At 58.1% G+C, this 22,087-nt stretch overlaps 2 protein-coding genes across 7 annotated transcripts in view; one reads left to right on the forward strand and one right to left on the reverse strand.

Annotated features, from left to right (window-relative positions):
• DNAJB1 (DnaJ heat shock protein family (Hsp40) member B1) overlaps window positions 1–16,654 on the reverse strand; it is a 32,725-nt gene extending 16,071 nt beyond the window's left edge. Inside the window, exons 1-2 of one of the 3 annotated variants that reach the window (XM_067032702.1) lie at window positions 16,333–16,654; window positions 9,130–9,254 (exon numbers count right to left, since the gene is read on the reverse strand). The gene's annotated coding sequence lies outside the window, so the exon portion shown is untranslated. The remainder of the gene's footprint in view (window positions 1–9,129; window positions 9,255–16,332) is intronic. The other 2 variants (XM_059060757.2, XM_067032701.1) reach the window with 2 other exon arrangements.
• The window catches only part of TECR (trans-2,3-enoyl-CoA reductase), a 35,157-nt gene extending 13,138 nt beyond the window's left edge, over window positions 1–22,019 (forward strand). For 3 of the 4 annotated variants that reach the window (XM_059060751.2, XM_059060753.2, XM_067032700.1), the window contains exons 2-13: window positions 18,900–18,950; window positions 19,618–19,669; window positions 20,009–20,053; window positions 20,149–20,252; window positions 20,333–20,448; window positions 20,537–20,642; window positions 20,761–20,833; window positions 20,922–20,965; window positions 21,049–21,106; window positions 21,188–21,276; window positions 21,619–21,664; window positions 21,753–22,019. In XM_059060751.2, coding sequence (XP_058916734.1) covers window positions 18,900–18,950; window positions 19,618–19,669; window positions 20,009–20,053; window positions 20,149–20,252; window positions 20,333–20,448; window positions 20,537–20,642; window positions 20,761–20,833; window positions 20,922–20,965; window positions 21,049–21,106; window positions 21,188–21,276; window positions 21,619–21,664; window positions 21,753–21,880 — 912 coding nt within the window. In that variant the 3' untranslated portion in view covers window positions 21,881–22,019. Of the gene's footprint in view, window positions 1–18,704; window positions 18,951–19,617; window positions 19,670–20,008; window positions 20,054–20,148; window positions 20,253–20,332; window positions 20,449–20,536; window positions 20,643–20,760; window positions 20,834–20,921; window positions 20,966–21,048; window positions 21,107–21,187; window positions 21,277–21,618; window positions 21,665–21,752 lie in introns of those variants that run through there. The other variant, XM_059060750.2, reaches the window with a different exon arrangement.
• Window positions 22,020–22,087: the final 68 nt, after the last annotated feature.

Consider the following 22,087-nt stretch of genomic DNA (forward strand, 5'->3'; position numbering starts at 1 on the left):
GGTTCTACTAGATTCAAAGTGGGCTTCACTGTGGGTTGGCCCAGGCATTCATGCCCTGAGGAAGGAATGAAGTGTGGCCGAGTGGCTGTGGCCTTTGGAAGCCACTGGGTCTGCCCTCGGGACAGTTTCTTAACTGTCTCGGGACAGTTCAGTTTTCTCATCCATGAAGCCAGGATAAAGACACCTCTCTCGGAGGGCCACTGAGGAGAGTGAAGTGCCCAGCACACTTCCTGGCCCGTAGTCAAGGTACAAGTCATTAGGTGGATAAGGACAAATGGTTAGGTGGATAAAGACAGATCTGCATCAGTGATGCCTCCTGAAATGCTTTCTGCATGTGTCCTCTTTTTTTAAAAAAATAATTAATTAATTTTAGTTTTGGCTGCGTTGGGTCTTCATTGCTGCGTGCGGGCTTCCTCTAGTTGCAGCGAGCGGGGGCTACTCTTTGTTGCGGTGCGCGGGCTTCTCGTCGTGGTGGCTTCTCTTGTTGCAGAACACGGCCTCTAGGCGCATGGGCTTCGGTAGTTGTGGAGCGCAGGCTCAGTAGTTGTAGCTCGCGGGCTCTAGAGCGTAGGCTCAGTAGTTGTGGTGCGTGGGCTTATTTGCTCTGAGGCCTGTGGGATCTTCTTGGACCAGGGCTCAAACCCGTGTCCTGTGCGTTGGCAGGTGGATTCTTAACCCCTGAGCCACCAGGGAAGCCCTGCATGTGGCCTGTTTTGAACACATCATGACTTGTCAGTGAACAAGGCCCGTGGAGATGGATTCTTGCTAAACAGTATGCCCAGAAGATGGAGGAAGAAGCCCAGATGCCAAAGATCCGTTTTGATATAACATCACATACACTAAAGTCACATTTTGGGATGATCTGCTCCGTCCTCCTCTATGGGATGACCCTCAGTGAAGTCAAAGCCCTGTCAGAACTCACCTTTCTCTTTTTTGTATTTTGGCTCTGCTGCGCAGCCTGCGGGATGGTTCCTCAACCAGAGATTGAACCCGGGCCTCCGCAGTGAGAGTGCTGAATCCTAATCACTAGGCCACCAGGGAACTCCCCAAAGAACCGTTCCAAGAGGCAGGTGCTCAGAGTGGGCCCGGTCTTCTGCGGCCTGTCACAGCCTTCGTACTCACAAGCGCACCGCTTCTGTTCTTGCCCCTCCTGGCTGTGTTCCCCACCCGGCAGCAGCCAAGGGTCTCTCCCATTTAGGGGGAAGGATCTTAGCACTTCACGCCTGAAAACACTCCCCTCAGAGTCTTCTGGTCCTTCTCTACCTCCTGCTCTGCTCACTCGTTGGCTGTACTGCTTTTGTCTCAAACATCCACATCCCTGCCCTGTGCATAGGCTCTTCCCTCAGCCAGAAATGATCTTCCCTCTGCTTTTTCCCATGCCTGCTCCCTTCTTGTTTTTTTGTCTTTTTTTTAAAAAAAAATCATTTATGCACTGGGTCTTATTTGTGGCACGTGGGATCTTCTGTTGCGGTGCGCAGGCTCTTCATTGCAGTGCGTGCGCGTCTCTCTAGTTGTGGCACGTGAGCTCCAGAGTGTGCGGGCTCAGTAGTTGTGGCGTGCGGGCTGAGTTGCCCCGTGGCATGTGGGATCTCAGTTCCCTGACCAAGGATCGAACCCGCGCCCCCTGCATTGGAAGGCGGATTCTCAACCACTGGACCACAAGGGAAGTCCCTGCTCCCTTCTTGTTATTGAGAGCTCAGCTTCAGCGTCGTTCAGAGAGGCCTTCCCTGACCCTCCTGTCTGGAGTGTGAGCCCTGCACTCTTTTCCTCTCATCTGGCCCTCCTTGGGCTGTGGTTGTGTTTTCGTTTGGGAACTTGATGGTCTTTCTAACCGGACAGATTGTGAGCTCCCTGAGGGCAGGGGCTTTTGGTGTCTGGTTCCTGGAGCTTCTGAATGGGTAGATGCATGCATCTTCTCCCTGTGGTCAGGCTCACAGGGAGTAGTAGAAGGGTGAGTGGGGGCCTGCTGCAGGGACCGGGGTGAGTCCAGGGTTGCCTGTGTTGGGCTCAGGTGGCCCCGTGCGACCCGTCCTTAGTGGTCCCAACCTAGGGAAGTCGGCTTTACGGGGTGGTCGTAAGCCCTGGGTCCACCCTGGCCACAAGCGTCCTGTTCCCTGTTGTCCCCCTCCTTCTGGAACCTGGGCATGCTGGGACGGGAGCCTCCAAGATGGCACGTGGGCCTGCCCATCATTGTTGCACAGGTGGCCTCTGCTCACCTGTTTTCCAGTCCATCGTCTATTTATTAGCTCATTCCTTCCAACATATATATATATATATATATATATATATATATATATATATATATATATATATATATATATATATATATATATATATATATGTGAGGGCAGTTTATTGCCAAGTCCTTGGTGGGGGGCCCTCCCACTATGGTGTGTGTTATATAAACATGAGGGAGAGTTCTCATTACAGACAAGGGTGCTGTGGGTGGTGTTTGGGGCTCCTGCCTCCCCTGCCCCCCGCCCCCCACCGCCCTGCCCAGTCCAGTGGTTACTTAGAGATGGGCCACGAGCGTCTCCCAGCCCTCTGGGGGATAAAGGGCCTCTCAGTAGCTTGTGGGGCTTGGCATGCTGGCAAGGCCCTGTCCCTGCTTGAACCAGGCTCTTATGTAAGCAGAACTCATGGGCCATTCAGGCAGCCCGGGAGACTGCAGGGTTTGTGCCATCTCCCAGGGCCTTCTGAATTCTTTTTTTCCTCTTTAAAAGGACCAGGGAGCACTGGCTGGGGACCGTGCCGATTGTGTGGGAACTGGGCCTGAGGGAACGGTGCCTGTCCTCGGGGTGGGAGTGGATCTCTCAAAGTGGCGGGAGAGGGCGGTTTAACCCTAGCGTTTGGGGCTTTATAGAGCAGCAGGGAGCAGGCTGAACTTGAGGGGGTCCAAGAGCTGTAGCTTGCAGTCTTGTGAGGAGAAGCTGTCCCCCAGGGCACCTCAAGAAGCTAACTCAGAGGGAGAAGGGTGGGTTGGGGGAGTTGCCGAATTGATGCTTCTCAGGAGGTGGGGTTGAGGTCCTGTCTCTTCGTGCGTGAGGGCAATAGCAGAATTCTTGGGGAGCTGTGTAGAGTCTGAAACAGTGTATTGTTGAATCCTCTCCACTGCAGAGAATCAGGTCTCACGGAATCTCCTGGCTGGAGGCAGGATCCACAGAGGACGGGCTGGGGTTGAGCCTGGGGAGGTCCCAGCGCTGGGACAGTTTCTGGAGAGGTGGCTGTCCTCGTCCTGTCAGCGAATCCCATCATTCAGGTCTCAGCTCGAACGTCACCTCCTCTGAAGGGCTCCCTCTGACCCACCCAGGCCACACGTGTCACCCTGTCACCCCTCCTGTTTTGGTTCTCCGCACTTAGCACCTTCTGATAGCTGTTTGTGTGAGGTTCGCCTCTGTCACCCTGACGTGGACCTAGTGATTGTCTCCTTGCCTGTTAAGGGACCTACACATACAGGCAGGGCGGGCTCAGGCAGTTAGTAAGGCACATCGCCCGTGCCCGCACAGAAGGCACCGCAACCCAACGAGCAGGAGGGTCCCAGGAGGGTGCCTCCCGCTTTTGGGGTGCCTGGCCGTTCCCTGGAACCCGTGGGTTTGGCCGTGAGCGTGCGTAGCTCTGGTGCGTTAGTATGGGCTCCTGCTCGTCTTTTGGTACTTTGGGATTTGGCCATTTTTTTCCCCCCATTTTTTTGACCCAGAGTTACTTGCACTCTGAGTTTTCAGGTGAGGATGAGATGGCGATCCTGTAGGAAGCACTGACCACGACCGAGAGGCCCCAGTAATATCTCCTGCCAGGCTCATCCAGGCGCCATCTGAGAAGGGGGCCCAGGAACTGTACACATTCTGAACACCACATCCTGGCTCGCCTGGGGCCTCTGGATGGCACCATTTCCAGTCTCTCCAGCTGGGCCTGGAAACCTGCACCATCCGGGAGAAGGGACGGGGAAGGGTGTCTTTGTGAAGACTCCGGGACTCATTTCCCCTTATTTCATTTCACTGTCTCTGCCAGAGCCAGTAGAGCCTAGCGAGCTGAGACCTGTGGGGTTGGGAGAGGCTCGGAGGGCCTCGGCCTGTGGAGACAACCAAGGGTAGCCTCCTGCACCCCTCTCTCAACAGCTGCAGCGGAGTAGTTTCTCTTAAACTACCTTACCCTTTATAGACGTGGCTAGGCCCGTTACATATTCCAGAAACCCTGTCCTCCTCTGCCAAAATCCTTTTTCACTTGTTACTACTCTCCTCTTTTTGTCCCAAGACGTGCATGCATTTTTTTTCCCTTTGGCATTTTCATGTTTCTTAAGTTGGGATACATCTTACGATTTGTGTCTACCTATTCATTTATTTAAAATTTATTTATTTTTGTCTGCATTGGGTCTTCGTTGCTGCGCGCAGGCTTTCTCTAGTTGCCGTGAGCGGGGGCTACTCTTTGTTGCGGTGCGCGGGCTTCTCATTGCGGTGGCTTCTCTTGTTGCAGAGCACGGGCTCTAGGCATGTGAGCTTCAGTGGTTGTGGCACCTGGGCTCAGTAGTTGTGGCTCGCGAGCTCTAGAGCTCAGTCTCAGTAGTTGTGGTGCACGGGCTTAGTTGCTCCGTGGCATGTGGGATCTTCCCAGACCAGGGATCGAACCTGTGTCCCCTGCATTGGCGGGCAGATTCTTTTTTTTTTTTTTTTTTTTTTTTTTTTTTTTTTTTTATGCGGTACGCGGGCCTCTCACTGTTGTAGCCTCTCCCGTTGCAGAGCACAGGCTCCGGACGCGCAGGCTCAGCAGCCATGGCTCACAGGCTTAGCCGCTCTGCGGCATGTGGGATCTTCCTGGACCAGGGCACGAACCCATGACCCCTGCATCGGCAGGCGGACTCTCAACCACTGTGCCACTAGGGAAACCCCTCTACCTATTTGTTTTATGTTGACATATGTGTCGTTCCCCACCCCTCGCCCCCCAAAAATGGCAGCTTGTTTTGAATCAGTGGTGCTTTAGATCTAGGAACTAGGGTGTCTTTTTCACCACTTGCCACCTTCATGCTCTAATCAAAGCCGTCAGGGTCTCTGGCTTGGGTTGTTTCCAAGACTCACTGCTGTCTCTGCTTCCACGTTCGTCCCCAGCAGCAAGAGGGCTCCTTCTCAAACCAAACCAGGTTGTGGCACTCCAGCAACTTCCCATCACTGGACACTCAAATCCAAAGTACTTGTCTTGGCCTCCACTCCAGCTTCCTCCACAGCTGTGTGCCCTCAAGTACACTGTGCTCCAGTCTTTTGATGTTCCTGAGCCCTGCCAAGCTCTGTGCTGCCTCAGGGCTTTTGCACTTTCCTTGGGGAGCCTCATGCTGGCTCAAACCGCATTTCCTTAGGGAGGCCTTTCCTGACCACCTCCTGTGGCCCTCTGGGCTCCCTGCCCAGCTCTTTTCTTCCAGCAGCTGGTACACCCTGACCTCATGTTACGTAACAGATTCTTTACCCATGTTCCCCTTGATCGTGAGCAGGCCCAGTCGGCGGGGGCCGGGGGGGGGGGTGCGGAGGGGCTTGGCCATTGTATCCCAGCACCTGGATCACCGCCCAGCATGCTGCTGTCACACCTAGGTCTTTCTGTTCGTCATCGAGCCCAGCCCCTAGCACAGGCGTGGCATAGCAAGGGCTCAGTTTGCTCAGCAGATGAAGAACAGGAACTTCTCAGTCAGCAGAAAAGGCTCTTGGGGGGTTCCAGATGGCCTCCACATGTGGTTGAGTCCTTTGCAGGGCTCTGTGTAGCGAGCACATCCTAGCTCTGCTTGGGCACCGGACGCCGTTTCCAGGGCTCTGTGAGTTCCCTGGCCTGGGCCTGGCGTCTCCGAGGAGCGCAGGGAACAGGATTGCTGTGCAGTAGGTGGCCGCAGCCATGCTTGGGGAGAGCCCTCTGGCTTATGTACTGGAAGGTTTGATGGGCTTGCTCAAAGCTCCTCTGGGCCATGTAGAGCCTTGGAAGACGGGCAGCGCCTGGGCCTGACACTGGACTGGGAGGTGGGGTCTGGGTCTCCCACCCTGACTGGGTAATGCCTGCCACGCTGCATGCTCTTGGGGACTTGCATGGGGGGGGGGGTGAGCAAGTGAACGACACCAGGCCTTGGGGACCAGGTCCTGTTGCTAGTTCCTGGGACCAGGTCACAAGTCACTGCTTTCAGAAAAACAGTGGAGTGGTGCCTCATGGGCTAGTCAGCTGGAAGATCCTTACAGATATTTTTGATACTAGATCACTGTGAGACTTTGGGCCAGTAACTCAGAAGGAGTTCCCAGAATTGGGATTTTTTTTTGTTTTTCTTTAACAAAACTCTGTTCATTCTCATCTGCTTATTTATGTGAACTGGGTTTCTTAGTGTTTAAAAAAAGAAAACAAATGTCAGAATAAAAGCTGTAGCTCATTCTAGCAATAAGAAATATTCACCTTGGCTGCATGAACTAACTGCGAAAAAGGGTGCCTCCATCCCGTTGAGAGAGGCAGTGCCAATAACTTACTGTTTATGGTTCATGTTTAGTAACAGTTGTTGATGATTTATGTTTATGATGTATGTTTAGCTGATATTGTAAGGATAACTCATCCTGAAGGATGTTCTCTTTATCCTTAGAGCCTTAGGTCATAAAAATGTTTTTAAGAAGTTTAATTTCAATTTGAGGAATAGGTAGGAAGCTCAGTAATAACCTTCAATCACAAGCGTGTATTTAGATAAAATTCCATGGGGGAGGGGAACAGGAACAGAATTCAACTTCAAGGCAAAAAAGGAGCAAATATTAAAGAGCTTGTTTATAGCTTTTTCCTTTTAAAGGAATGATGGTAGGTATGATATTACTCAAGTATTTAGACTCTGGTGAGATTTAACAGAGCCCCGTAAACGTTTACATAAAATTTGCAATATCTACAGATGGCCAGAAGTGACATCTTTTGCAACTATTCAAGCTCAGGTAAAAAATATTAGGTGTCAACTTAAGAATCTTTTTTTTGGGGGGGGGACATGCAATTTGCAAAATTATTTTAGGGATACATGACCAAAAAGGGTTCGAAGAGCGCTGAGTTTGCTCGCTTACAGATGTTTTGATGTGATCCCAGGGAGGAGGAATGGTGTCTTTCAGTGAGCTGGATCTCTTTGGGGATGTTCGGTGGGCATTTCAGACTTAACATGTCCAAACCAGAGGCTGGATTCCCCACCACCAGCCTGTGCTGCCCCCGCAACCCCTGCCAGTTAATGGCAGTTCCAGTCTTCTTATCACCAGGCCCCAGGCTGTTTGACTCAGCTCTTTCCCTCACGCCTCATGTCCAGAAGTCAGCAAATCCTGTACCTCTGCCTTCAAAATACATGTGGCATACAACCACTTCTTATCAGTACTGCTGCCATCACCTGGCCCGGGCCAGGGATTGGCAGGCTTGACCCGTGAAGGGCCAGAGGATAAATATCTTAGGCTTTGCAGGCCATACAGTCTCTGTGACAGCTTCTCAACGCTGCCGCTGTCACAAAAGCAGCCCTAGACAATATGTCAACCAGTGAGCATGACCGTGTCCCAATGCAGCTTTGTTTGTGGATGCTGAAATTTGACTTCTGTATGATTCCTATGTGCCATAAAATAGGCTTCCGATTTTTTCCAACCGTTTAAAAATGTAAAAACCGTCTTAGCTTGTACAAAAACAGGTGGTGGGCCAGATTTGGCCTGTAGGCCACAGTTTGCTGACCCCTTGGTCTAAGCCATCCTTTATCTTGATAACTTCTTTTTTTTAAAAAAAGTTTATTTATTTATGGCTGCGTTGGGTCTTCGTTGCTGCGCGCGGGCTTTTCTCTAGTTGTGGCGTGCGGGGGCTACTCTTCGTCGCGGTGCGCGGGCATCTCATTGTGGTGGCTTCTCTTGTTGCGGAGCACGGGCTCTAGGAGCGCAGGCTTCAGTAATTGTGGCTTACGGGCTCTAGAGCGCAGGCTCAGTAGTTGTGGGGCACGGGCTTAGTTGCTCCATGACATGTGGGATCTTCCCGAACCAGGGCTTGAACCCGTGTCTTCTGCATTGACAGGTGGATTCTCAACCACTGTGCCACCAGGAAAGCCCCTATCTCGATAACTTCTTATTGGTGTTCCTGCTTCCATCCTTATTCCCCTATAGTCCAGAGGGATCCTTTAAGAACCCAAGCCAGGTCACATCTCTCCTCTGCCCAGAACCCTCTGTGGCTCCCACCTCACTCAGAGTAGAAGCCACAGTCCTCACCTGGCCCAGGAGACCCTGTATGACCCATCACCTCCCTGCCCTCACCTCTTTCTTTCTTTCTTCCTACCCACCCTGCCCCCAGCCATAGGGACCTTGGCTCTGTTGCTTGAGCACACCAAGCATGCTGCACCTCAGGGCCTTTGCACAGGCCATTCCTCTGCCTACATGCTCTCAGATCTCTCAACTGCCCTTTCCTTAACTGCCTTCAGGGCTTGGCTCAACATCCCCTCAGGGAGGCCTTTCTTTTCTTTTCTTTTCTTTTTTCTTTTTTTTTTTTTTTTGCAGTACTCGGGCCTCTCACAGTTGTGGCCCCTCCCGTTGCGGAGCACAGGCTCCAGACGCGCAGGCTCAGCAGCCATGGCTCACGGGCCCAGCCGCTCCGCGGCATGTGGGATCTTCCCGGACCGGGGCACGAACCTGTGTCCCCTGCATCGGCAGGCGGACTCTCAACCACTGCGCCACCAGGGAAGCCCAGAGAGGCCTTTCTTGATCACTTTACACGAAACTGCCTGCTCCCTTCACCTGTCCCTCCCTGTCCCCTTTTCCTGATTTGTTTTTCCCATGGCACATATCATGTGTAACTATTTTATTGTCTTTGTTCCCTGTGAAAATGTCAGTTCCATATGGGCAAGGATTTTTTTTCTCTCCTTCCAGGGCTGAACCCCCCAGAGTCCTTCACAGTGCCTGGCATGTAGTTGGTATTCAGTCACCGTCTATGCAGTGAATGAGTGAGCCTCAGCGTCCTCACCTGGAAAAGGGGATTAATAGTAAAGGAGATCATTTGTGTCGAGGACTTGCCTCCCTGCCTGCACGTTGTGAGCATGCAGGGGGTGGCTGCTGCTACTGTGGGTAGAAGGCTGGCCACCTGGGTCCCAGACTGGGCTGTCGTGCAAGCGGCACTCCCCCGGTGTAGACTGACCTGCCTGCTGCACCTGCGCTTGGCGTGCTGGGCGTAGGTCGGCCTGGATGAGCACCTGCTGCTCTGGTCAGCCTGTGTCCGCAGAGCTCAGCCTCACCACCTCTTCCAGCTTTGACAGTGCCTTCCTGCCCAGAGATGGAGAGAGACCAGATGTGGTCACCATCCTTGACCCGGCCAGGGGTGCAGGGGTGCAGCTCTGGGCCATCTTCCGGGGGTCTGGGGCTAGGGGCAGCCCTGGAGGAAGAGCGTTCAGTTCTAAGGAGCAAAAGCAGGCAGGGCCCTGCCCCTGGAGCTTGTAACTCATGTGTCCTCGGGGCTCCTGAGCCTTGGCGGCCTCATCTGTAAAGTGGGGTAACAATGCAAACCTAACAGGCCAGCATGAGCTGAGGGAGGCTGGCTGCTGGCACCCTGCTTGCTGGTGCTGGGGAGGGGAGCAGGGAAGGGGTAGAGAGCGACCAAGGGGGTGGGCTGAGGTTCCACTGGAAGGGTCTGGGAGGGCACGTCAGTCAGTGTCAGTCAGCTGTGGTAAGGGTTTTGGGCATCAGCCAAAGGGCAGGACCCTGTTTGAGGAAGGCAGTCTGGGTTGAGTTGGCTGCCTCCGTCTGTCACCTGGGAGCTTCTGAAGCTGTGGATGCCTGGCCCTCCATCAGAGATCCCGATTTCCTTGTCTGAGTTGTCCAGGCCAGGGCTCTTCCGGTGGGTTTCATAAGCAGGCAGGGTTCAGGACCACTAGGGGGGGTTTCTTAGCCACTTCCGCCATGGGAATCATCTGTCAGGTCCTCTTACAAACATTCCCATTTACCAGATGGAGAAGACAGGGCTCAGGCAGGGAGGCTGGTCTGACTTTGACCTCTGCGGCACTGCCTCTCGCTCAGTGTTGGGGCACCCACCCCCACCCCTATGGCATTGGTTTTCAAGGCTCATTGGTGGCTTTAGCCTGGGGCAGGAAACCATGCAGGAAGTGTCGGGAGAGCTGCTGATCTTGCCTGAGCCCCTCTGGGTGGTATCAGGGTGACGGGCCTTTCGCCCTTGGTATGGCCTGACTCTGCTGGGGCCAAGGGAGGCTGGGGCCGGGGCACAAGCAGGCTCAGCCTCCCAAGGGCGCTCCTTGTGGAGGTGACATGTTCTGCATTGTCCAGACCTCTGGAGACTAGGTCTGCTGGAGTTGTAATGTCAGCAGGGAAGTGGGGGTGGGGGGACTGCCTTCCAGATAATTGGGTCCAGGGTCTGTTCCTCCTTTTTTTTTCTGTTAGCATTTTGGCCCTGTTCTCCAGAGTGGAGGAGGTATTGCTTTGTGATGCTGAACAGCGGGAGTCTTTGGGCCCAGGTAGGGGGGGGGTCGGTGCTGGCTCTGGTACTTCCTTGGGCTGCGTGCCTTGGGCAAGGGCCCCCTGGTTTCCGAGCCCAGATTTTCTGAGCCACCTAACTGGGGTCACAGTCCTTAGCTTACAGGTGCAGGTGAGGCTAGGTGAGTTGTGCAGGTAAAGGTCTTAGCACAGTTCTTGGCACAAAGTAAGCATCTGATAGACCGTACTGGTGGCGGCACTTGCAATGGAATAGGCCCTTGCGGCACAGCTCTGTTCAGGACAGCGCCCCCTGGAGGCCGCGGAGGCCGGTAACTGCCCAGGGAGGTGCGTGGGCTGTGGGCACCAGCAAACAGCTGGTCAGAGAGCATGGCCCTCTCAGGCCCAAGACCCAGAGTCCTGCTGTGTTGGCCCAGCATCTCCTTCATCTTGGGCCTTCTGTGGTCACAGTAACCAGCTGGGACACCCGAGCACCCGAAGAATGTCTTCCGAGGCTGGATGCTACTGGGCTGACTGGGGCTCTGCCAGCTTCTCCTGGCCCCGGAGCCCAGAGCCTAGGGACATTGGCATTCAGACCCTGCCGCTTCTCCTCTGGCTACCAGGGGTGGGAGGCAGGAGCCGGCTGGTTGAGGACCTGGGAGTGGGTGGTCAGTCTCTCTCTGCCCTTTCTACCCTGGGCAACATTTCCCCACCCCCACCCCCCAACCACTGTGGCACCTCAGGGAGGCTGTGCCATCCCCCCACGAGAAAACGGGGTCACGAGTGAGGCCGCTGGGGAAGGAGGTATTTCTGGCCGAGCAGGTGTGGCCTGTGCTGGCTTCCTGGCAGCTGAGCCCAAGGTCTTCTCAGCTGCCCTGGCACGAGTAGTGTGACTTTGATATTTCTGGAAAGTGGAAGGGAGAGGGAGCCGAAAGTGCTGAGCCGCTGAGTGTAGGTGAACACGCTCAAGCCTCTGCATTTGTGAAGTGGGTGAGCCAGTCTGGCATGTGCTGCTCAGGGCCAGGCCTCCATTCTCTGGGTGTGGCAGCCCTTGTGCCCCATGTGGGCGCTCTGGCGGCCGAGAGTGCCCGGGTCGGCCGGCTGATGGACCTGTCGGGCCCTCTGCATCTTTGCCTGGAGTTCTGGGTTGCACTCAACAGGGCTTGTAGCCTCAGCTAGGCCTCTTGTGCCCCCACCTCGGGAGGTGTCACCCACCAGAGCCCACACTGCCCTGCAGGCACTGACTGGGTTGTGTCAGGCTGCCCAGCCCAAGGCATCCTGGCTGAAGAGCCCATTTCTGGCAGGCAGACCCCCGTGGGGTCCCAGCGCGCCTGCTCTAGGCAGGGTGTGCTGTACTGCACCCTCACTGTGTGGGGGCCTCCGTGGGGCACGCGCTGGCTGCGGGTGCAGCCCCAGAGGCCGGTGTGTGGTGGGGGTCCGGGCTCAGGAGTTTACTGCTGCGTGAGCTGGGTGCACTCCTCACCCCTTGGAACTCAGCCTCCGCATCTGTGAAATGGAGTTAATGGCTCCGGCTCCCTCGGCTGCCGTGGGGATTGAAAGGAGAGGCATTTGGGAAGCAGCTGCGGTTCTAACCCATACGCATTGGGCAGGTTCCATCTTAGGATGCACCGAAGTGGGAGGTGATGGGGGTGACCAGGAGTCCAAGCTTGACTCTCAGGCCTGTGCCCACCCCTGTCCCAGGCCCGGGGATGTAGACTCCGCCATGAGGCCACTGCGTCTTGTTTACAGGTGGGAGGGGCCTGAGGATCACTGGGCCTGGCTGTGTTTATGAAAATGGGGAAACTGAAGCTTGAGAGGGGCCCAGGCTCCTGGCTTGGGAGGCCTTCTGGGCGCTGGTGCCGGACCCCGCGTGCCCCGCCTATGCAGCGGCTCCCACAGGGGAGAGGAGCAGTTGCAGACTTCCAGCCTGGGCTCAGGTGGTGCCTACCCTTCCTGCTGCCCTCCTACTTGGTGCTTCTCCCTTCTGAGGCTCAGATCAGAACCTCAGACCCACCCCCCGCACCCCATCCCCACATCCAAACCATCAGCACATCTGGTCACTTCCACCTTCATAGTCTGTGCACTTCTCACCCCCTCCATGGCCATCTCCCTGCTCCTGCCCTCATCATTACTTCTGCCCTGGTCCCCCACTTCCCACGGGGGTGCCTAGGAACTGCTGAGTCAGGTCACATCCTTCCTCTGCTCAAGAACCCTCCATGGCTCCCACCTCACTCCGCATAAAAGCCAGAGTCCTCCCTGTGGCCCACAATCCCCTGCAAGATCTGCCCCATCACTTCCCTGTTTGTGTCTTCCCGCTCTCCCCCTCCACACTCTGCTCCTGCCACACTGTTCTGCTGCTTAAACATGCCAGGCACGGTCCAGTCTCAGGGCCTTTGCAGTGGCTGTTCCCTCTGCCTGGAACGCATTTCCCCTGGATGTATGCATGACCTGTTCCCTCGGTTCCACTGGCCTTTGTTTAGATGCCCCTTCCTCAGGGGGGGCTTCCTTGACCACGCTGTCTAAAATGGCCATACTCCCCCACCCCACCCCTGCCACCTTTCTCTTTTTTTTCTCTACAACTCTCGGTGCAAAACATGCCACTATGTATCGTGTGTCCCTACCCACCCCCAGCCCACGCCTGGAATGCAGCTTCTGTGAAGGCAGGGGTTTGTTCACTGCAGTGCCCAGGGGAAGAGGGGAGGCAGGAAAGGATGAATGAATGCAGGAAGGAGTGTGAGGCAGTGGCTCCCCGAGGCCTCTTGGCCGGGGAGTGGCAGAGCCAGAGCTTTGCACACCCTTCCAGCTGGTGGGAGCAGAGGCCGCGGCCACAAGGGGGCAGTGGAGAGCGGGGCCGCCTCGGCTGGGCTGTGGTGGTGATGAACTACAGTACGGACACTCGCTGCAGCCCAGCCTCTGCCATCCGCACGTGTCTTGCTGTTGTCACGGTTCAGGCTCACTGTCATCAGCTCCTTGCACCGCCTCTCTGACCTTGGTGTGGTTGGGCCCCTTCATGATCGTGGTGAGGACTTGGGGAGGAGGGGCCTGGCTCCCTGTGCGTCTGCCACTTCTATTTTGCTAGGATCGGTCTGATAACATTTATTCTTCATAAGAATTATTCTAGACTGGACATGTTTGTGTACTTTCTCAGGGAGGCCTTCCCTGACCACTCTGTCTAAAATGGCCATCCTCCTAACTCCTGATCCGCCCCCCCCCCCCGCCCCATTCTCTGTTTTTCCCCACAGTTCTTGGTACAGAACATGCCACACTGTTCTCTGTTCCGGCACCCGCCTGTGCACTAGCACCCCCTGCCCCGGACCTCACACAGACCAGAATGGGGGTGGTTATTATCTGTAAATCTTACAGTAACCCTGTGAGATAGTAGGTGGGGGCAGCCCACTTTGTAGATAAGGAAGTGGAGGCTCAGAGAGGTTGGGTTACTCGTCCAGGGCCACACAGCCAGGAAATAGGTGAGTCTTTTTGACCTCAGAGCCTCCTTGTGAGGGGCTGCTGTACCTGTGTTGCTGCTGCCTCCAAGGGCCCAGAGTGTGTGGAGCCTGTCAGTGTGGAGCCCCTTCTGTGTTGGGGATGCTGGTGAAGAAAGGGTTCCCTAGGAGCCAGAGCTGGCCTATCGCTGACCCTTTCCGTTGGTGAGCGGTGCCCCCCTCCTTGGAGGAGGGTCTGGCAGCCAGAATGTTGGGCTGCGCAGGGTCACCGGAGCTGGGCGGGTGTGTCTGCAGGCCTCACAGAGGCTTCCCTGGAGCGAGGCCACCGGCCCAGGCTAGGGAAAGCCCCCCTGCAGCAGCTTCTGCACTGGGGCACCCACCTCTGCTCTGGGGTCTGGTGTGGTGGGCAGGCCCCTATCCCCCGCCCCCAAGTGTGGTGAAGGAGAAGTGAGGGAAAGGCCTTGGCTCAGAGGGTGCTGGAGAGGGGGCTTTGAGGCAAGGTGCCTACATGACCCTGGGCAAGGTGCCTCCCGCAGGTGCTTATGGGGAACAGCTCCTCGCCAGGCTCTGTTCTGGGTGCTGGGAAGTGACTGAGGACAGGACAGTCCCTGCCCTCTGGAGCTGACCATCCAGTGGGAGGCAGATGGTAAATGTCTGGGTTGCTATTTTAAGTTGGCAGTCAGCAAGGGCCTCACTGACGAGGTTAGGGAGGAGCCCTGTGGGGTCTGGGGGAGAGCGATTCAGGCAGTGAGAACAGCATGTGCAAAGGCCCCGAGCCTCCCTTAACTCTTGAGCCCTGGTTTTCTCATCTGCCACGTGGGGACCATCCCAGGAGACTTATCTACCTGAGGCTCTGGGCACCCGTGCTAGCTTGAAACAGGTGTTCAGAAAGTGGGCACCCCTCTTTCTACTATGGCTACCTTGATCAGCAGCACCTTTATTTCCATAAAGGCAGTGAAGCCTGTGGGCCCTGCTGCCCGGCAGTGGTTCTGGGTACTCCCCTCTCGGTGGGGCAGGGCTGCAGCCTGCAGGGTGGGCTGCAGCCCTGCCCTCTTGTCCCGCCCTCCCCTCTCCCCCCAGCCCTGACCTCCTGCTGCCATGAGTTTCCCTTGGCCGGGCCCCGGAATCTGGGGCCTCTGGGTGAGAATTCCTCCCAGGCTGGGGAACTGTCATCGTAGAGCCACCCTCCTGTGCCCCAGGCCAGGGCTCCTGCCTGTCCTTGTCCTCTGTCTGGCCACGGTGCCTGAGGCTTTGGGGCCACACCCCCTGCCTGTGGCCAGTGCCCGGACTTCTGGTCAGTGACACCCTCACGGGCTTTGTTTCATTCATCCTTTGAACATATCACCGCCCCCTTGTCCCCCCAGCCCCTTCCCTCTGTGGGGACAGGAAGAGCTGCCCCCGGCTCCTTCAGAAAGTCCCACCACTCCCTCCTCCCTGTCCCTTGCCTGCCTGCTCTCCGGGGTAGGGCCCCCGAGCCTGCTGCCTCCCCTTCTGTGCTCAGGACCCCTGCCTGGGGCTCTGCCCAGCAGCCACTTGTGCCCCTCACCCCGGTCCTGGGCCTATCCTGGGCCCCCACCTCAGGGCTGGCCTCAGGCCTGGGCAGGCTCAGGGCTGTGTGAGTGTGTGTGACAAGCGTCGGTGGGGCGGGAGTGTGCTGGGGCACAGAGCAGGGGCTGGGGAGTAGGGGGTACGCTCAGGGACTGAAGATTGGGAAGTGCGTGATGGGCTTCCCCATATTTAGACCCTCATCGGGTGGGGTGGAGGTGTGGGTAGCCTCTGCTGCTTCCTGCCCCTGGACCTTTTCTCTTTATGGGTAGGTAATTGGCACCTCTTTGCTAGCCCCACCCTTAAAAAAATGATTTATTGAGGTAAAATTCACATGGCGTACAATTAACCGTTTAAAAGTGAATTTAATTCAGTGTTGTGCAACCGCCGTGTCTGTCTAGTTCCACAACTTTTTCATCACCCCAAAAGGAGACCTGGTCCCCATTAGTTGACACTCTCATTTCTCCTTGCCCCCTCCTTGGCAACCACCAGTCTGCCTTCTGTCTCCTTCCATTTACCTATTCTGGGCATTTCACATAAACATGTGACCCCTTTGTACCTGGCTTCTCTCACCTAATATATATATATATATATATATATATATATATATATATATTTAAATTTTAAATTTTATTTTTTTCCCTTCCCACTTGGCTTTTAACATTTAAAAATTTTACTTTTCTGAAACAGAGAGGCACAGGCAGTTGTATGATGGTAGAGAGGTCCTGTACCCCCCCCCCCCCCCCCCCCGCACCGCATCCCCACCCCCCTGCCCTGCCCTGCCCAGGGCCTTTCAGACCTCTCCTGCGGTGGAGATTTGGGGACAGGAAATGGGAAATGAGGACCAAACCTGTCACAGTGGCCTTGAGCTGGGGGCAGCCCACTCCCCAGTGGCCCCGGACCCTGAGTGCTACCCCACGGGCCGGGCTTACCTCTGTGAGGGCGGCGCTGCTCTTCTGCGGCCTCGGGCAGCCCTGGGTGTGTTGGTGGCGGTGGCGGCCGCAGCAGCTGCAGCGGCGGCTGCTGGGAGGGCGGCCCCTGTCCCAGCTGCCCCCTTCTGCTGCCCAGCTTCCTTTCCCAGCAGCCAGTCGGGGCCCCGACGTCCCATACTCTCCTCCTGGGTCCTGGTCTGGTGCCCAGGTTCGGGGGGAGAGGGTAGGGTTTCAGCCCTCCCCCAGCAGCTGGCCGGCAGGGAGAGGGGCTGGTTGTATTTTAAGCTGTTGAGTGGTTCAGCAGGAACTCGGAGGCCTGCTCTCCCAGTAGACGTGGTGCAGCCTTCCTGCGGACCACACGCGCTCCGAAGGCATGTGGGCACTGCCCGCCTGGGACCCAGGAACTATTAATATACCTGCAGCCATTGGGCAGCAGGCCCTTTGCCTGCTCGGGGCCGTGCTGTCCTCGCCCTTTCGGGCACATTCTGCCTGTACCCCTTCCCTCTTCCAAGAGTCCCCTTGGTGGGGCCAGACACTCGGGGCATTGTGAGCAGCGCCCTCTTTCTGGCCCTTCTGTCTGGCCTTGTTATCCCCATGACTCAGAGGGGTTCAGTAACCTGCCCCCCAAGGCCATGCAGAGGCCTCAGTTGACAGCAGGCACACTCTCTAGCGTGGTAACAGTAGCGTCAGCCAGGATTTCCTTGGGCTCTGGGCTCTCTCCTGCCCTCCGTCCATGACGTGGGGTGGGTAGAGCATAGGTGGGCAAAACAGGCCAGTGTGCTGCAGCGACCCCCTGGCCAGTAGGGGAGCCGGGAGCTGAACCCAGGCCCACCCCCTTCCCTTCATCGCAGGCCCTCAGGGTCTCCTCAAGCCTGTCCTCACAGCCTGAGGTTCGGGGGCACTTCCCATGTGTCAGGTACCACGCCAGCCCCTCGAGGTACACACTTTCCTACCTGCCTCCGGCCTGAGGCTCAGAGAGAAGTGACAGCCCCAGAGTCACCCAGTGACAGCGTGACAGGGCCGGATTCAGTCCTGTGTGCTGCTCGCCACGTCCCCTGCCTCTCCCCCTGGTGGTGGAGTGTGGGTGAGGGGAGCCCTTTCCTCCTGGGCGGAGTGGGGGGGGCCTAGGGGGGTGGGCGTGCCCTCAGAGAGCCCTGTCTGGGGCCCTGCCCTGGGGTTCTAAGATCTGCTTCTTTAATCCATGCTGCCTCTGACTGAGGGCCTGCCAGGCGGGAAGGGTCCTCAGCACCTGCTGCCCAGTGGCCGACTTGGGGTCAGACCCAGCCCTGCCTGCCACGTCCCCATGTCTAGTAAGATCTGCATCAAGCCCTACACTGGGGCCCTCAGGCCTACGTGGTGGGCTCGGGCCCTACTGGGTCTCACCGCAGCTCCACCAGCAGTTCACACCATTCACAGCTGGCCCGGGTGCCTTCTTGGACCCGCTTAGGATGGGTGGGTCACATCCCCCTGGGGGCTCCCTCCCTCCCAGCACTGACTGCCCCTTTGCACCACCGGTCCCACCACTGCCTGGGGCTCAGGGAAAGTGGAGTCGGTGGGGGTGGTGGTGCCCAGGCTGTCTGCCCTTGGCTTTGGGGGGGCTCAGGGCCTGGACGAGGGTGCTATGTTGGGCTGACATGGTGGGAAGATTGCCCTGGAGGTGGCCTTGAACAAGGCCTGGGTGGACCTAGTGAGAATTGGGTGGAGAGGGAGGCCGGGGATGTGGGAGCCAAGGTCTTGGCCTAGGCTGGGGGCGCTTGCTGGAAACTTCCTGGTTCCTGACCCTTTCCACACTTAGAGGCTCTCTGCACCAGTAACGCCGGAATCTGTCACCTCCCTGGGAACACAAATACACGAGGAAAATAATCCAGAGTGTCTCTTACAGCTCAGAAGGGGAAATGGATGATCTATCTCGCGGATTCTCAAAATAGCTGGGATTTCTCCAAGCCCAGTGAACTCTGTGGGCCTGAGCTGGGGCCTGGGCGGCCCGTTGGCCTCTCACCCTGCTCCTGGTGACTGGCCCTTGCTCTGCACTGGGCAGGGAGGCCAGGAGGTGCCTCCATGCCTGCTCTGGGGATCTCCCTTCCTCCTGTGCTGTTGGGGGTCCGTGTTCACTCGAAAGCCTTACAGTCAGGGCAACTCAGCCCTTGGAGGGCTGCCCCCACGACCCCCCTCCCAGGAGGTCTGTGGCGTGGCTCCTGGGGGGCTCAGCGTGGGGCAGTTTTATATTTAGTTGGGCCGTGGCTCTTGGGCCACTCGGGTTACATCTGCACAGAAGCCGGCGGAGCCAAGGCAGGCACGGGCTCCCTTCCAGCACCGCGGCAGAATTTGATCTCGCCGGCCCGGCCCAGAGCACTTCGCGTGGGGAGGTCTGTGGTGGGGGCTGACGGCCGGCGGCTGGGGCCTCTGGCTGCAGCGGGCAGAGCGGGGCAGGCATGGACCTGAGCGTGAGCGTGGTGGCCCGGGAGACCAGCCAGGGCCTCGGCCCCGTCTTTGGCCTCAATGGCCTCCCCCGGCCCACGCCCCCCAAGACGATCAGGAAACCTAAAAAGGCTGTTCTCTTCTTCGAGGTGGAGATTCTGGATGCAAAGACCCGGGAGAAGCTGTGCTTCCTGGACAAGGTAGGACCGTGGTGCAGAGGGTGCTGGGCCTGCGACCCACCCCTTCCTCGGCTCCTGGCCCCCAGGGAGATGGGAGTGCCCCTCCACCTGGGTCCTGACACCCAGCCCCTGCCCTTCAGGGTGTGCAGGAGGGGGTACTGTCCCTGGGCCTGCCCCAGCCAGCTTGCCCCTCAGGGCAAAGCGCCCTGGCCCCTGGGTGTGGTCGGGAGCTGGCCTCCCCGGCGTGAGAGGAGGTGAAGCAGCCTCGGTGGACCCTGCACGGCTCTGGGGCCTGGGAACGAGGTGGAGTCCTGAGACCGGCCCCGCTCCGAGGCCAGGCCAGGGGAAGGGGTTTGTCCCATCCCAGGGAGGTCTGGAACAGGTTGAGGGCCTTTACTCTGGGGGAAGTTGTGGTTGGGGGTGGAGAGGAGAGGCGAAGTGGGCCTGGCTTGCCATGCTCACACCATCTCCCAGCCAGTCCGGGGGTGACCTGGCTGCCTGGTTAAAATGGCCCTCAGGCCCGTGGCTGCCTTGTCGGCTACGTGGGTTGGGGGGCCTGGTCCCCAACCCTCCCCCCCTCCCATAGCAGTTGCCTAGGACCCCAGTCCATCCCACCTCACCAAGAGGGATCCTGGGTCCCGGGCTCCCCGCCCATGGCTTACTTGTCCCTGGCCTGTGTTTCCCCCAGGTGGAGCCCCAAGCCACCATTGCCGAGATCAAGAATCTTTTCACCAAGAGCCGTAAGTCCAGGGCCCAGCCACACTGCCCCTGCGACCCCTCTGGGCAGGGGCCTCTAGGTAGGACCCCGTCCTACACGCCTCTCCCGCAGGGGCCTGCAGAGATGCCCCCAGTGTGGCCCAGGCTCCTCTGAGCTTGCCTGGGGCACCCGCCCCCGTGTGGCCATCAACGGGAACGCCCCTGCTGGGCTTTGGGAAGGACAACATCCTGCTTTGCCTGCTCTTCTGGTCTGTGTCCTGGAGCCACGCAAACTTCAGAGATCTTGCCCCGGGGGCTGGAGGAGCTGTAGGGACCCTGGGCCCCACCAGGCTGTGCACTGTGACACCCTGCTCTCCCTACAGATCCACAGTGGTACCCCGCCCGCCAGTCCCTCCGCCTGGACCCCAGTGAGTACAGCTGTCCGCTTGGCTGCCCCCGGGCTCCTGGGTGGCCCTGGGCGAAGGCCCAGGCAGGCCCTGAGCCCTGGCCCGACTCTCCGCAGAGGGCAAGTCCCTGAAGGATGAGGATGTTCTGCAGAAGCTGCCTGTGGGCACCACGGCCACACTCTACTTCCGGGACCTGGGGGCCCAGATCAGCTGGGTAACGGTGCGTGCAGACCCCCTCTCCCAGCAGCCTTGTCTCCCACCTGCTGCCGCGCTGGGGTGACTCACCTGTCCCCTCCCCAGGTCTTCCTGACAGAGTACGCCGGGCCCCTCTTCATCTATCTGCTCTTCTACTTTCGGGTGCCCTTCATCTATGGCCACAAATATGACTTCACGTCCAGTCGGCACACGGTGGTACAGTGAGTGGGGCCGGGTGGGCGGAGGTGGCGGGGGGCGGGGGAAGGCCTGCTGGACCTGCCCCCGCTGAACCGGCTGCCCCGCCCCCAGCCTGGCCTGCACCTGCCACTCATTCCACTACATCAAGCGCCTGCTGGAGACGCTCTTCGTGCACCGCTTCTCCCACGGCACCATGCCCTTGCGCAACATCTTCAAGGTGAGCCCCCCGCTGCCTGTCCAGGCCCTTCGCCCCCGGCCCTACCCTCCCTGGTCCCCCTCACCTGGGTCCTGCCCTCCACCGGGCCAGGCCCCATCCCGGCCCTGCTCCCTTTCAGAACTGCACCTACTACTGGGGCTTCGCCGCATGGATGGCCTACTACATCAACCACCCTCTCTACACGCCGCCCAGTAAGTGGCCTCTGACCCTGCTCCCCTGTGAACACCCCTCCCCCCAGGCTCCCCCCTCACGGGCTTCCCCCCTCTGCTTCCTCTTCAGCCTACGGAGCTCAGCAGGTTAAACTGGCGCTCGCCATCTTTGTGGTAAGCAGGCTGGGACGGACGACAGGGCGCGGGGGGTTTGGGAGGCGGCGGGGGCCCCGAGCTGACCCTGCTTCTCTTAACAGATCTGCCAGCTCGGCAACTTCTCCATCCACATGGCCCTGCGGGACCTGCGGCCAGCTGGTGAGTGGCCTGCTCCGGGCAGGGGTATGGCCACCTGGGTAGGCCGAGCCGGCGGGTCTCACTCCTGTCCTGTCCTCCCAGGGTCTAAGACCAGGAAGATCCCATACCCCACCAAGAACCCCTTCACCTGGCTCTTCCTGCTGGTGTCCTGCCCCAATTACACCTACGAGGTGAGGGTCTGCCCTCCTCTCCTCTCCTCTCCTCTTCCCTCCCTCCTGGGGCTTGGGGTCCCACGTGGAGGGGCTCGCTTCTAGGAGGGGGCGGTGCCTGGCTCCGTAGCTGCTTCTGCAGTTGGAACTTGGAACGTTTGGAAATGGAGACTGTGGCCTCTATGGGGCCTGGGAGGTGTCCAGCTGGGCTTGTGGCTGTTGGGGACTGGGGGGCAGCTTCATCGTGTAGTCCCCCCCTTACTCCAGGCCCCTCTAGCGCTGGCGTGTGCTTCCCATCCCCTTACTAGAGCAGCTGGGGCTGCCCAGCCCTGCCCGCCCTCACCCTGCCTGCCCTGCCCACAGGTGGGGTCCTGGATTGGCTTTGCCATCATGACACAGTGTCTCCCAGGTGAGCCCGCGGCCCCTTCCCCGGGGGGTCCTGCCCGTCCCTGCCGTGTGCAGCCCTCCCTCCCTGACTGCCCTGCTCCACCCCGCAGTGGCCCTCTTCTCCCTGGTGGGCTTCACCCAGATGACCATCTGGGCCAAGGGCAAGCACCGCAGCTACCTGAAGGAGTTCCGAGACTACCCGCCCCTGCGCATGCCCATCATCCCCTTCCTGCTCTGAACGGCTCCCCCTCACCCAGGCTCAGCCAAGCCAGGCTCGTGTCCCCCCCCCCCCCCCCCCCACCCCAGTGTCATTCTGGGCGAGGACTGGGAACCACTGCTCTCCAGCGTCTGGAATAAAACCTGCCTGCCCCGCTGGACTCAGACTCAGCGGCGTTTCTTTTGGGGGTTGGTTCGGGGATCGGCACACCAAAGAAAGAGGCGGAGC

The sequence above is a fragment of the Kogia breviceps genome, chromosome 4 (assembly GCF_026419965.1).
Source record: "Kogia breviceps isolate mKogBre1 chromosome 4, mKogBre1 haplotype 1, whole genome shotgun sequence".
Lineage (NCBI taxonomy): Eukaryota > Metazoa > Chordata > Mammalia > Artiodactyla > Physeteridae > Kogia > Kogia breviceps.